The sequence below is a fragment of the Enhydra lutris genome, unplaced genomic scaffold, assembly GCF_002288905.1.
Source record: "Enhydra lutris kenyoni isolate GAN:26980312 unplaced genomic scaffold, ASM228890v2 scaffoldscaffold27, whole genome shotgun sequence".
NCBI lineage: Eukaryota > Metazoa > Chordata > Mammalia > Carnivora > Mustelidae > Enhydra > Enhydra lutris.
The window spans coordinates 17,490,655-17,506,690 of NW_019154111.1; the positions used below are offsets into that span (position 1 = coordinate 17,490,655).

At 40.3% G+C, this 16,036-nt stretch overlaps 1 protein-coding gene across 1 annotated transcript; it reads left to right on the top strand.

Moving 5' to 3' along the window:
* The first annotated feature begins 3,348 nt into the window (after window positions 1-3,348).
* On the top strand, window positions 3,349-4,476 carry LOC111152130 (transmembrane protein 229A). Its single transcript, XM_022510437.1, has one exon. It carries the CDS (start codon window positions 3,349-3,351, stop codon window positions 4,474-4,476), a length of 1,128 nt encoding a protein of 375 aa, XP_022366145.1.
* Window positions 4,477-16,036: the final 11,560 nt, after the last annotated feature.

Sequence of the window (16,036 nt, forward strand, 5' to 3'; positions counted from 1 at the left end):
ATGATCCCAGGGTCCTGAGATGGAGTCCCATGTCAGGCTCCTTACTCAGCGGGAAGCCTGCTTTTCCCCCTGCCTGCTGCTTCCTCTACTTGTGCTGTCACTTTCTCTCTCTCTGACAAATAAATAAAATCTTAAAAAAAAATTCAAGTTCAGTCTAGTAAGTTAGTGTATGCATGTTTGAATGCCTATATTTATGCTATCATTATGAAGTGCTTTCCCTTGCAGAGAACAAGTGCTTTTGTTTTTAATTTCTGATAAATTGGGTCGAGGGTTGAGTTTATTTAGTAAAATAATAATTCAAAGAAATGTATTCATTGGTATATATAGTAGTTCCCCTCCTTGGCCACAGGGGATACGTTCCAAGATGCCCAGGAGATGCCTGAAACCACCAATAGTATTGAGTATATACTATATATACTATGTTTCTTTTTTCCAGTATATCCTTATCTATGTCAAAGTTTAATTTCTAAATTAGGCATAGTAGGAGATTAACAACAACAATAATAAAATTGAACAATTTTAACATTATACTCTAATAAAAATAATGTGAATGTGGTTTCTCGCCCTCAGAACATCTTATTGTACTATACTTATCCTTCTTGTGATGCTGTGAGATGATAAAATGGCTACATGCTGTGATGAAGTGAGGTGAATGACATAGCGTTAGGCTACTACCGACCTTCTGATAATATGTCAGAAGGAAGATCATCTGCTTCTGGACTGTGGAAAGTGAAATTGTGGATAAGAGGGAACTAGCTGATCATAATTATTATTAATAATAATCATAGGTAGGGGGCGCCTGAGTGGCTCAGTGGGTTAAGCCTCTGCCTTCAGCTCAGGTCATGATCCCAGGGTCCTGGGATCAAGCCCCACATCGGGCTCTCTGCTTCACGGGGAGCCTGCTTCCCCCTCTCTCTCTCTGTTGGCCTCTCTGCCTACTTTAACTTGTGATCTCTGTCAAATAAATAAATTAAAAAAAATAATAATCATCATAGGTAGGCTTTACCCAGATATGATAGCTTATTATCCTATCAAGTAGATTATACACTTCTTAGAGAGTGCATCTTATAACCCCTTATTTCCCCAGTGTATTTAGCATCTTGTATACAGTAGGTGCTCATGAAAATGTTTACAGTGTTTAAAAAAATAATACGGGGCTCAATAGGGAGTCACTTGCTCCAAGCCAGCAAACCAAGACTTACAGAAATGCAACTTAAATACCATCTGGAATTTCCTGATCAGCACTAGTGTATCTGCATGATAGACCCCCATGCAAAGGAAGGTTACCTTGCCTAAAACAGTTCTCTTTTCTTTTACTAACAACTTTTGTGTCTTGCCTTGTCTCTGCCTATAAGGCTTCCATTTTGTACAGCTCCTTGGAGCTTACTTCTCTTTATTAAACGGGATGCAGCCCAATTCATGAATCATTGATTAAAGCTGATTAGATCTTCAGAGTTCCTCAGTTGAACTTAGTTTTTTAGCATTATTATTTCTCTTCATTGTACTTGCTCAGGCACTTGGGCAACTAACTGTCTCCTGTTTTGTGGCTAGTTTGACAAGCCTGTCCCTGAGGCTTCTGTCCCTGGCATGATGTCCCTGGCAGTTTCCACCCACTGACTTTTGACAGTTGTCAGAGGAAGTCTGCAAATAAACCTCATGCTAACAAAGCTGGAAAAAAAAAATCATTACTTTGACCTTATGCAAGTGATACTACTTTAACAATTTTTCTTCTCACCACACTTTTATTTCTCTCTTACCTAAATCACAGACAATTTAGCAACTGTAGACTAACATAAGGGGTTGAAATAAGTAAGGGGAGAGAGCGGGGAAGAGAGTGTTTTAAGAAATGAAGGTATGGCCTCAATATTTTTAGAAAATTAAAAATTTTTTAATTAATTAAAAAATTAATTTAAAATTAAAAAAAAATCCCCAGAAAGCCTTCCATCCAAAAAACCATCCCATCTCCTTACAGATCAGAACTGTTATCTAGTTTCTGCCTAGATATGATGGGGGCAGGGTGAGTATAAATCAGTATAATTGACCCCTAAGGTTCTTTTCAATCCTTTTCAATTCTAAACCTGAGTTTTGGATTTAGAATCCAATTCAGAATTGGATTCAAAAGTGCAGCCCCCAACATACCAAAGTTCTACATTCCCCCACCCTCTCTTCAAAATAAGTAAGTAAGTAAGTAAATATCTCACCCTCTATTTTACCCTCCATCTCTGCGATGACCTAGTTCTGCAAGGAGAAAAGCAGCACTGGGGGGTATGCCAGTGTGAGCAACGGTACTGTTCCTGATAGGAGGCTCTGGCAGCCAGAGCAATGTCCAACCCAGCTGGCTTCAAATCGTTTCATAATTCTGGGGGGCTCTGAATTTCTGTCTTTGGCCCTCAGTAGACTAACCTAGGAAAGCAGACTGGTAGGGGGAGAGAGTGAAAAAGTGAACCAGGCCCCGTGACAACATTTCAGATGCTGGGGCGTGCAGGCGTGGAGTCTCATGTTTATTCTTTGTGACTGGGGCACAGCTGGCTTTGAATTAGAACATTAAATATACAGCACCACAGTTTGGTCTCTGGCCCGGCCTCTGGTTTGTGGCACTAGGCCATTCGCCTCTGCCAGCCAGGCCCTGGCTCTGGTTCTTCTACACAGGGATTACTCCTCATCTCGCAATCACACCTGTTAGGTGTTTCTCCTCCGCCCCAACAAACACCTCTCACACCGCCCGAAACCCGGGTGCAGAGGGGGCGGGGGAAGAGGGGAAAGGGGGCGGAGAAGTAGGGCCCGGCCTTCGCCAGCGGACCCCCTCGGGACTGGGGACCCCCTCGGGACTTCCGAGGATGGGTCGGGGAGGGGACCCTGCGTAGGCGGGAGCGGTGGAGAAAGACGGAGAGGGGCATGGGGAGGGCCGGGGAAAGGGGCGTCGCTGCTCGCTTTACGCTTCAAGAGCCTGCCGCCCAGGAGTGGTGGAGATGGGGTTTTGCAGCAGCCTCTGCACTCCTCTTCGCAGCCCCAGCACCACCGCCCCTCGCCGGGCCGCGGCGCCGGTTAGGCCACGCAGAGTGAGAGCGGGCGCCGGCCGGCTGCTCCTCACCCAAGACTGGAGGGCAGGGCGCGGTGGGTCCGCGGCAGGGGGACTCCGCGAGTCGGGCGACCCGCGGTGTCCCGAGCACACCAGCTCCGGCTGCCACCCGGCCGCGGCCGGAACGGAGCTCCCTGCGCGCCCCCCGGGGGCCGGCAACGACCGGGAGGCGGCGCGACGCGGCGCTCGGCCCGTCGGCCCCGCAGCTCCACGCACCCAGCGGCGGCGGCGGCGGCCCGGGCTCGGGTGCCCGGGCAGCCTCTGAGCCCATGGCGGGCAGCGATGCGGACGGCGAGGGTCGCGCGCGAAGAAGCAGCGCGCCCCGGCGTCCTGGGGAGCCCTGTGGGCCGGGAGGCGAGACTGCGGCCAGCGGCCCAGAGCCGCTGTCCACTGCTGAAGCGCCGGCCGACGGCGCTGCGCTGCCCGCCTGGATGCGCCTCTACTTCTACGGGATGCACGGGATCACCCTGGACGTGCTCGTGTCCTCGGCTCGGCGCTTCGCTAGCAGCCCGGACCTCCGGATGCTGGGCTTCTCCTCGCCCTATCGCTGCCTGCTACACTCGCTCACCCACTTCGCCCTGGAGAAGGTCTACCTGCAGCAGCGGCGCTGCCCCAGCGCCTTCGTCTTCAATTTTCTCCTCTACCCCTCAGCGCACGTGACACTGCAGACCCTGGCCGGCCAGGCGCTGCTGCTTGGCCTGCGCAGCGGGCCGGGGGGCGCGGCAGTGCCGGGGACACTGGACCTAGCGCTGCAGTACGTGCTCGCTCTCTACCACTGCCATGTGTTTCTGAACCGCTTCCTGCGCTTGCGGTACCGGCGGCCGCCAGAGCAGCAGCAGCAGCAGCAGCAGCGTGGGCCGGGCGCGCCCCCCGCTCCTCGGGGCGCCGGGACCCCTGTGGTTGCAGGTGGCCCGCGCCACCTACCCCGAGGCGGCAGGGGCGTCGGGGGAGCCCCCAGTCACGGGCTGCCGGGCCTGCTCCGCTTTCTTTTCTTCGGAATGCACGGCTTTTTGGATGAGATCTTCTTCACTTTCTTCTTTAATTTACTGGGGCAGGGAGATGGGGTAACCAGCGGCCACACGTCGCTCTGGTCCTTCTTCATGTACGGCAGCTGCAGTTTCGTGGTGGAAAAGCTCTACTTCCATCTCCACTGGAGTCGTGGCTGGAGCACTTGGAAGCGGATACCCATCTACGTGATCTTCATCTACGTTTGGGAGTTGTCCTGGGGTCTGGGACTCCGCATGTGCGGCGCTTGTTCCTGGGACTATTCTCACTATCCGCTCAATTTCATGGGCCTCATCACCCTGATGTATTTACCTGGTTGGATATTCCTTAGTGTGTACCAGGACCTACTTTTCAACGTGTTATGGCGGGTGCAGTACATACCAACTAACTAACTAAAAAACAAAACAAAACAAAACAAAAAGCCACTCGATTCCCATGAACCAATTCGATTTATTTTTACATGTTAAAACGGAGTGGGTTTTTTAGCCTTTTTATACATTTTACTAAACTCTTTCAATATGTTCTATTCGACATTTTAGTTTTTCTGACACTTTGGGACCTATGCATAATACAATATTTTGAAATATTACTCAAAACATAACTCAAAGTACTTGTCAATATTTTAAGACCCCTTACGAGCCCAGATAGCAAAACCATTATACCTTAACATCAGGAGCTGTAGTATATTCACTTATTTGGGCATAGGTGGGTGATAACTACTAATCTTTTTTTAAGCAAAGAAGTTATTCAAATCAGAAATTACTGACCATTGCGAGATTTGGCGAAATTTTCTAATTTAACGATTTGTTTACTTTTTAATACAATTTCATTTTAATTCCCTGCCATATTTACCAATCACTGCTGAAACTCGGTGTCTTGCACTGATAAAAGGACCATTAACAACTCTTAAAGTGCCTCCCTCTAGCACACAAGTGGAAAGAAACTGACAAATGTGAAAATACATCCTGTGGATCGATTTTTAAATAAATCTTTTCTAGCAACTCAGACAGGCAACACTGTGTTAAGAAACTTGATCTCCATCCTGGAAATGATTGTTTTTCCAATGTGGATTAGCCTTAAACTAATGCCAAGTGTGTTAACATTGATCAGATCCTGTGTTATCTATAGCTGTAAATTTTGTTCTAAAATGTTTACTTTATATGCCCAAAGGCGAAGCAAAATTATACCACCCTCAATAGTATTCTAACTCTAAGGACTCTTTCTACATGAAGTTTCAAGGATAGAAGCAGTTCTGTGGAATAAAATGAACCTGAATCTTCATTATACTCGAATTAGGCCTAATTGTTTACTGTTATGTGTTTTCAGTGTATTTCTGTCATGGCTCACTTGTAAACATCTTTCTTTTTCCTTCTGGACCCACAGAGTTCTTGGGCCAAACCTGATGTGCTAATGTGCATTATAAATCAATGATAGCATTTTGGTGACTCATTATTAATGTCTGGAAATTCCAAAGTTAAATGAGATGATAAAAAACATTTTAAGAAATCTTGTCTAATGAATTAATAATGTCCTTTAAGGTTGTTTGTTGTTTTATTATATTTAGAAAAGGCAAGTAGAGTTGAGTATAGCTCAGCCAAGGATGACTAATACTTTCTCAGTTTTCATTACAAAGATAATTAGGAAAATTTAGAGGGTGTACAAATGAATAGTTTCCACTTCAAATTATTAGCTTGTCTATGCTATGAAAGGGGACTTCTTTCTGTTTTCAAAAAATGCTTGCTGTGGCAGTAGAAACGAATATGTCCTTAGGCGATTGTCAGGAATAATTTCAAGAAGGCTATTTTAATCCATTGTCTGAGGTTGTGAGCTAAATTGTTAGTAATGCAATATAATCAACCCTACTTGTGAGATGGATCATGTTAAACTGATTATTAGCTGAGTAGCAAATAATAAAAGTAAGCCAAAGGTTTGTGGAAAGTAAAAGTGTCACTTTCTGACACTTGGCTATAGGTGAAGGATTTCTGAAAACCCTGGTAAGGGAAAAGGATAAGTATAGACACTAAAGTTAGTCAGATGCTACATAAAATATTTGTAATACAAATGTGACACATGCGTAGGAATCTGAGTTAAGTGTGGTACCATTCCACACCACATATTCCTGTGAATTAACCAAATCCTTGACTTCTAGAATACTTGCTAAAATACACGTTTGCACTTCCGTCGTCCTTCCCGTGCTGCTCCTCCGCCCTGCTCACCTGCTCACCGGCATTCTTAGGGTCAGAAATCTGTCAGAAGTAGGGAAGCCTCTTACTTTTTGTTTGTTTTGCTTTTAATGTTAATCCTATTTTAAAGAAAAGGTTGCAGTTTCCATTCATTCAAGAAACCGTTATTGTGTACCTACTCTTTGCAAGGCATTTGCCTGAATTCTGCAGATACAGCAATGACCCAATACAGACAAAATCTCTGTCCTTGTGAAGCTCAGGTATTAGTGCTCTGATTTATAGCAGGTTATACCTACTTGGAAGGGTACCGTTTCAGCACTAGGCAAAGAGAGGCAGTTGCCAGGAGGGTTCTCATCAGGGCTGTCGCTGGAATATCAATCTATCATCTCTAAAACAAAAGCCCATTAACAGCCCCTCTGCTAGTTCTACAAAGACTTCATTCATATGTAGTCAGGAAGTGATTATGCTGTCTATTAACTCAGCACCTTGCTGTAGGGCTTCTCATTCTGTTTATTCAATTTCTTAAATGACATTTTGCTATAACTGAAACTTTAAAGAAAAAAAGGGCAAGAACCATTAGATCAATTTTGTTAACTCACCAGCAGTTCAGATATAGAAGTGCTGAGTCAATATAATAATATTTAAGTAACACCACCTGCCAAAAAATGCTGCTGTGTTACATATATAAAATCTGAAGTAAATATATGTATGTCTCCATGTATATATCTTAAATAAATATATATCATATATATATATATATCTTAAGTAGATACATATAATCTTAAGTAAATATATATCCATATATATTTTGAAGTAATACATACATATAAAATATATATATTTCTTAACTACAAATATATACACACATACATATATATACATCAGAGACACATGAGCATATTTATTTAAACCTCTAGCAACCCTCTTTTTACAGATGAAGACAGTGAAATTAAAGCCTGAAGAGGTTGACTTGTAGCTCAAGTCATACAGCTATTGAATATTATGATGTAGGAAAAGATGTTAGGGTTCGAAGCCAACGGCCAAGACCGAATTCCTGAGAAAACTTTGGTGCGAAAGGTGGTTTTATTAAAGCAAGGGGACAGGTTCCCTGGGCAGAAAGAGCTGCCCTGGGGTCATAAGGAGTTCGGAGGGGGTTAGGGATAGCTTAAGATAAAGGAATTTTGGAAGCAAGGTTTCCAGGACCTTGAGGGGGCTACCTATAGTTGGGAAAAGGTCATTAATGACCATCTAATTAAACCTTAGTCATGAGACCCTTCAGATATATTTGTGGGCCATATGCTTGGGGGATGATTGCCAACTCATATCTTGGGGGGTTTAGAGATAAAGGAATTTTCTAAAGGTATTTTTATATGTAAAGATAGACTTATAGGATCCTGTGGGTTGGGTTAAGGTTGCCTTTTTGCCCTTAGCAAAGTACTAATATTGAGGCAGCTGAGTCCCCAGAGCAATGTCACTCTGCCTGTTTTAAGGACTTGTCAGTGGACTGTGGGTAGTAGGGAAATTTAATAATTTTTCTTCTGCCTTCGTTTCCCACATCATTTAGACTTGAATTCAAGTACACTGTACTCCAGGGTCTGTTCTTAACAGCAACACTGTCATACCTCTGTCTACTGACATAGTGATTTTTGGATGTTCTGTGGATTTCACCTTACAATTTGTATTACTCTTCCCTTTCAGTATCACAGATGCAAGGGTAGACGTTTAAAAGCCACGCACTAGTAACAAAAACATTCTATTCCATGGAAAATCACAAGGGAGCTAATACCAGGATCCATAACTGAAAACAGTCTAGCTCTAATCCTTAGATGATAGTCTTTATATTCAAGCAGGGTCTGAAAGGGAGTTCTTCATTTTAACTTTGACAATCTTTTTGATATAAGAATAATACAACAAAAGGCATGATACCTTATATCACAAGCTAGGGAAAATACATACAATGATTGCTACATGTTTAACATAGCACTTGGAATGAGCAACCTTGTAAGAGCTAAACAGCCCAAAAATTAAAATTAAATTGTTTACAACAACATTTATTCTGAGTTCAATTAAACACCTTAGAGTTAAAGACAGTCTTTACAGAAAATATGGGAAAAAAGTAACAAGTATGAGTTTTGCTCCATGTTTAACTTATACAATACTGAAATTTTCTTATAAAAGTGCTTTAAATTTTAAATCAATTCTATCTGGGCACTGAATCTAGAGAAATATGACCTTTCCAGTTTTTCATGTCAACAATAAACATGAAAGTTTTTAGGTTCTGCAAAGACACCAATAAGGTTGATAATCCATTTCAGTATTTCAGACATTTAAGTGACTCACTGTACTTAACTTAGAATATTCTATCAATATTTGACATTTCATGTTTCAACCCAGCAAAACACAGAAAAGTATGACGTTCTTTGTTGTTTAAGAAACCTTTCTAATTGGTTAATCCTATCCTTCTGAAAAAATAATTTTTCTATACTGTTTTAAAATAGACTGTTGGCGTAATAGACTTGGTTTTGTTTAAGAGAGATGGCGAAGAATTTTGGTAGACTGTTTTGGTTCTGTTTCCACTTCCAAAATACATTTAAAAATCAATATACTTGGAAAGGAAGTTATATTCATGCTACAGACTTGGAGTGACAAATAAATCATTGTATTCTAATATCTGAAAGCGTTTTAATAAAATCAATTTTTGTTTATATTAAAGGCATTAAAGACACTTTATATTTTAAATTAATTTTAAATATACTGTCTCCAATATATTTTCCAACCTTGCTTAGTAGAACTAAGCTCCTTTACTGAGGGAAAATAAAAGAAACACTCTTCCCCTCCCTTGATCAAGCACATGCCTCAGTTTATGCTAAAGGGAAAGATGGCAGTAAAAGATCGTTCTGTTGTGTTGCCAGTTTTTTTTTCTTTCTATTCTTAGACTTGGTACCAGAGGAACCAACAAAATAGCAATTGTTTGTGCAGACTTCTATTCACTAGAATTGGCCTCATTCTGATTTTTAACATTGAGACATGAAACCATCACATAGGCAATGACGTCCAGACACTAGCAACCCAATTATAAATTAAACTGGGATGAGTGTAGAGAATCTTTCCCTAGAGACTTTTTCTCTTAATATACAGGGGAATATAAATTTAGAGACTTTTCCCCTTAATTTGTAAATTCTCTTTGCAGTGATAGTCAATTCTTAGACCGTCTTTACAGAGAAAGAAAGAACGAAAGAAAGAAAGGGAGTGTGGGAGTGAGGGACTAGTCTTTGACATAAAGACTTGATTTTCATCTTTTAATGATTCCATTAGAATCCAAATGTCACATGGACCAACTTTCTCATTTGGAAAAAAATCTTTACCATGATTAAGGAGAGTCAGGGGTCGAAAGAAACCATGAAGGTTAACATCCAGCCTTCCATCCAAGGCAGGAATTTCTGAGAACATCTCTAACAGATGGTTTCTCAAGTCAGCTTGGACTGTTCAAGGCAGTATTAATTATGTCTTTCATGCAAAGACTGAATGAGGGGAAAGCTGTCAGCAGCTGAACTGACAAACCCTACTGTCTATCAGTGAAGGAAGAAGGCTTTTCAAAGCTTTCAGGAGCTAATATATATCATTCATCCTGCTTGTGTATTGCAATGAAAATTTTATGAAACTTTCCTTGTCACTAAAAAACAACAACAACAAAAAAAAACCAGTTCATTCTTTTTATCATGATACATATGGTCTTGCATCTTTTCAAATGATGCTTTATTCACTGAGTGTAAGCAGCAAGGCTCTGAGGACTTTGAGAGTAATTTGACATTTCTTCAGAAAAATAGGAAACAAGAAACATTGGATCACCACAGTGTCAGGATGGCTGGACCCTGGAAGACCCTTTGGTTGCTGCTCAGGTCTACCTACAGAATGTCAACTGGGGGACTTTCCTGGTAGCTTCCTCTGGCAGACCTGAACAGCAGCATTAAGAAAGGACTTGAGGGCACCTGGGTGGGTCAGTCGGTTAAGCATCTGCCTTCAGCTCAGGTCATGATCCCAAGGGTCCTGGGATGAGTCCCACATTGGGCTCCATCCTCAGTGGGGAGTCTGCTTCTCCCTCTCCCTCTCCGTCTGCCACTTCCCCTTGCTCCTGAGTGTAGTCTCTCTCTCTCTCTCTCTCTCTCTCTATCAAATATATAAATCTTGAAAGAAAGAAAGAAAGAAAGAAAGAAAGAAAGAAAGAAAGAAAGAAGGAAAGGAAGGAAGAAAGGAATTGAGAGGCCACAGGTATCACAGAAGCCGATAGCTAGCCAGGAAGGACGAAAGATGCCACAGATCAACTCTCCCAATCAAAAAAAGAGAATTATATAGAAAAAAGAGAACTAGCCCCACTTTTGATGGGATTCCAACAGGTATTTATATTATGTTGGAAATAATAACCTATTATTAATATCCATGATGAAAATAAGATTAGTCTCATAGGATCACAGATTCAGAACTTTAAATATTTGAAAAATAGTTGTTGGAGAAAAACAGTATAGAGGGGAATATGCAGAAAGTTTACATCATATCCTTTTGATTACCCAATAACTTTTAGGAACTAAAGCAAAATTAAATATGCTTTTGTACATTTCTGAAGGAGAACTATTTTAGTCTTAACCTTTTATTAGAAACAATGAATGGACAGGAAGATAAAATAAATAAAAGTGTTCCTTGGAGTCCATCAAAGCAGGTTCTTAAATCCCAAATACTTAAAAGCAAGCATTCAACAAAATTTACCATTGTACTTACTTCTAATGATGAAATTTCCAACAAACAAAACAGAAACAAAAGAATAATGAAGGCAGAAATAGAAGATATGGTGGAAGGGTTAGTATTCAATAGCTTTAGAGAACCCATGGATCATTTTTCTATAGCTAAAATAATTCAGATTATGAATGTTATTCTAAGCCTTTATATCATGTAAGATTTGAATTGCAAAGAATATGTTAAGTTCCTGAAATACTGTATACCCTAGGTTTGGTGGGGTACCAAAATGTACACAAAATTATGTTAACATTTATTCAACAAAATTTCTGAGTAATTTTTTGCATGTGTAATGATGTTACTGGACATGCTATAAAAGTTTTAATAATGTGCCTTTGAAGTGTCTACAGAAAGCACAGGTAAACAGTATACAGTATACTAAAATCTAAAATCATGGTTGTTTGGGGTTCCCAGCTGGTTCAGCCAGTAGAGCTTGTGACTCTTGATCTTGGGGTTGTAAGTTTGAGCCCCATGTTTTGGGTGTAGAGATGACTTAAAAAAAATGAAGATCTTAAAAAAATAAAAATAAGTAAAATCATGGAACTTTAGAACTTGAGGAGAGAGCTAAAGATCATCTAATTCAACTCACAGACAACAGAATAATAGGTGTACTTCCACTCTCTTCTTGATCACATCCAATGAGGGAGATTATGGCACTTACTCTGCGCTCCCAGGCCAACCCATTTCTTTGTTCTATTGTTTAAATTGCTAGAAAGTTCTTAACGGTAAGACACATCAGTAATTTTCACACATTTTCCCAAGTTTTCACACAAAGAAAGAAGACCAAAGGTTTGAAGAAAGTTTCCAAGTGTGTCTTAATTGTTTTACTCCAGGTAAAATATCCAAGATCTTTCAGCAATAACTAATAAAGTATGCAACTAGGAAATTATTACCTACTATGATCAGGGAACTTTATTTCTGCAAATGGGAACAACATTAAGCACTCTTAGCTTTTTTAGCAGCTCAGACCACTTAATTGTTCCTTTTTTGTTGTTTTTAAAGATTGATTTATTTTTGAGAGAGAGAGAGAGAGTGCACTTGGGAGGTAGGGGGAGGGGCAAATGGAGAGGGAGAGATAGTCTTAAGCAGACTCTGGGCTGAGCATAGAGCCAGATTCAAGGCTGTTTTTCAAGACCCTGACGTCACAACGTGAGCTGAAACCAAGAGTCCGATGTTCAACTGACTATGCCACCCAGGCACCCCCCACTTTATTGTTTCAATTGAATTTTCATTTCTCTAAATACTCTAAGTCTCTTCCCTGTAAACTACCATTGAGCTGGTGATCCCTTTGTGCACCTGCACATTTGTATAAAAATAAGTGGCACGGGTCTGTGCTATTCCCATACTCCATGAGTTGGCCCGAAGGTGAGTGAGAGAGAAATGAAGGCAAATAGAGTGAAGAACAGAAAATCTGCCATTGAATTCACTCTTCATTTCCTTCATTCCTCTGATTTTCCTGCTCTTGTTTTGAGAGCAGGCATATGTCATTCTCCACACTTAGCAAGGAACCTAGCACAGAGCAGGTACTCAAATTTTGTTGTTGGTGGTGATGAACTTACCTGAATTCTCATATCAGACAATTCAGTAGTGGAAGCAGGAATTAGGAAGGTGCCATGTGGCCACATGAGATTTCAGTAGGACATTAATTTATGGAACACACAGAAGACTCATCATGTGCTTAGATAAAAGGTGGGAATTATTTAATCTCTCCTCTTCCTCCCTCTTCTGTTCAGTAATTTTTTTGTCATGTGCAGCACTCTATGAGAGACTTTTTTTTTGTAATTTTATTTTTTTTTCAGTGTTCCAAGATTCATTGTTTATGCACCACACCCAGTGCTCCATGCAATATGTACCCTCCATAATACCCACCACCAGGCTCACCCAACCCCCCCCCCAAAAACTCCCCTCCAAAACCCTCAGTTTGTTTCTCAGAGTCCACAGTCTCTCATGGTTTATCTCCCCCTCCAATTTCCCCCAACTCACTCCTCCTCTCCAACTCTCAATATCCTCTGTGTTATTCCTTATGCTCCACAAATAAGTGAAACCATATGATAATTGACTCTCTGCTTAACTTATTTCACTCAGCATAATCTTCTCCAGTCCCATCCATGTTAATACAGAAGTTAGGTATTCATCCTTTCTGATGGAGGCATAATACTCCTTTGTATATATGGACCATATCATCTTTATCCATTCATCTGTTGAAGGGCATCTTGGTTCTTACCACAGTTTGGTGACTGTGGTCATTGGTGCTATGAACATTGGCATACAGATGGCCCATCTTTTCACTACATCTGTATCTTTGGGGTAAATACCTAGTAGTGCAATTACAGGGTCATAAGGTAGCTCTATTTTTAATTTTTTAAGGAATCTCCACACTGTTTTTCAAAGTGGCTGCACCAACTTGCACTCCCACCAACAGTGTAAGAGGGTTCCCCTTCTCCACATCCTCCCCAACACATGTTGTTTACTGTCTTGTTAATTTTGGTCATTCTAACTGGTATAAGATGGTATCAATGTAGTTTTGATTCGAATCTCCCTGATGGCTAATGATGATGAACATCTTTTAATGTGTCTGTTAGCCATTTGTCTGTCTTCTCTGGAAAAGTGTCTGTTCATGTCTGCTGCCCATTTCTTGATTGGATTATTTATTCTTTGGGTGTTGAGTTTGATAAATTCTTTATAGATTTTGGATATTAGTCCTTTATCTGATATGTCATTTGTGAATATGTTCTCCCATTCTGTCAGTTGTCTTTGGTTTTGTTGACTGTTTCCTTTGCTGTGCAAAAGCTTTTGATCTTGTTGAAGTCCCAATAGTTCATTTTTGCCCTTGCTTCCCTTGCCTTTGGCAATGTTTCTAGGAAGAAGTTGCTATGGCTGTCGAAGAGGTTGCTGTCTGTGTTCTCCTCAAGGATTTTGATGGATTCCTGTCTTACATTGGTCTTTCATCCATTTTTAGTTTACTTTTGTGTATAGTATAAGGAAATGGTCCAGTTTCATTCTTCTGCATGCAGCTGTCCAATTTTCCCAACACCATTTGTTGAAGAGACTGTCTTTTTTCCATTGGACATTATTTCCTGCCTTGTTTTTTTGTACAGTAAAATTTATCCTCACTTTTTGTTACAACACTGTAAGACAGTCTGTAACATTATTAAATTTTAATCCCAACATTGGATGCCCGTGTGCAAAAGAATGAATCAAGACATAGACCTTATACTCTTCACAAAAATTAAAATGTATCAAAGACCTAAATGTAAAGTGCAAAACTACAAAACTCCTAGAAGATAACATAGGAGAAAATCTAGATGACCTGATATTTGACAATAAATTTTTAAATATAACACCCAAGACATGATCTGTGAAAGAAAGATTGGACTTCATTAAAATTAAAAATGTTGTTCTACAAAAGACACTGCCAAAAGAATAAAAGGATTAACAACAAACTGGGAGAAAATATCTGCCAAAGAAATATGTGATAAAGGACTATTACCCAAAGCATATGAACTCAACACTAAGAAAACAAACAACTGTATTTAAAAATGGGCCAAAGACTTTAACAAAAATCTTCTTACAGAGGATATAGAGTTATTGTATAAGCATATGAAAAGATGTTCCACATCCTATCTCATCAGAGAAATGCAAACTGAAAGAACAAGGAGATATCACTACACGTCCATTAGAATAGCCAAAATCCAGAACATCAACAACACAAATGTTAGTGAGGTTGTGGAGCAACAGGAATTCTCATTCACTGCTGGTGGGAATGCAAAATAGTACAGACATTTTGGAAGACAGTTGCAAACATATACCTAAGGTACCATCCAGCTGTTGTAATTCTTTGTATTTACCCAAAGAGGTCGAAAACATTTCCACACAAAAAATCTGCACATGTATGTTTCTAGCAGTTTCATTCATAATTGCCAAAACTTGAAAGCAAACAAAATATCCTTCAAAAGGTAAATAGATGAACTGTGGCACACTAAGATAATGGAATATTATGCAGCACTGAAAAGAAAAGCACTATCAAGCCATGAAAAGATAAGGAGGGAACTGAAATGTCTATTATTATTAAGTGAAATAAGCCAATATGTAAAGGCTATATAGTGTGTGAGTCTGACTGTATGACATTTTGAAAAGGCAAAATTGTGTAGATAGTAAACTGATCAGTGGTTGACAGGGGTTAATAGGGAGGAAGAGATGAATAGGCACAGAGGATTTTTTTAGAGCAGTGATGTATGATACTACAATAATGGATACATGTCATTATACATTTGTATAATATATATACCAAGAGTGAATGCAAATGTAAACTATGGACTTTGGGTGATGGTATGTCAATATAGGTTCATCAGTTGTAACTAATGCCCTACTCTAATTGTTGTTGTAACTAATGCCCTACTGGAGAATATTGATAATGGGGAAGGCTGTGTGTACAAGATAGAAGCAATTACATTGGAAATCTCTGCCCCTCCTTCTCAAAGAAGAAATCTCCACACCTTCCCAAGACTGCTCTAAAAATAAAATCTGTTTAAAAACAATAAAAAAAAAAATTTTAATCCCAAATTTTTTCAGGTTGCTAATCTATGGTATGATGAAATAGGAGGATATTTTCACCTGCATTTTGGCAATTAAGTATATACATTTATATATTTTTTTTCTTTTTTCTTTTTTTCTTTTATTTTTTCAGTGTTCCAAGATTCATTGTTTATGCACCACACCCAGTGCTCCATTCAATATGTGTCCTCCTTAATACCCTCCACCAGATCTTCCCAACCCCTTACCCCCCTCCCTTCCAAAACCCTCAGTTTGTTTCTCAGGGTTCACAGTCTCTCATGGTTTGTCACCCCCTCCATTTTCTCCCAACTCACTTCTCCTCTCCTTCACCTAATGTCCTCTGTGTTATTCCTTATGCTCCACAAGTAAGTGAAACCATATGATGGTCTTTCTGCTTTGTTGAAGATTAGTTAACCATAGAGTTGAG

Coding starts and splice junctions, on each gene's coding strand:
- LOC111152130 (XM_022510437.1), top strand. CDS start 3,349: ATGGCGGGCAGCGATGCGGACGGCGAGGGTCGCGCGCGAAGAAGCAGC.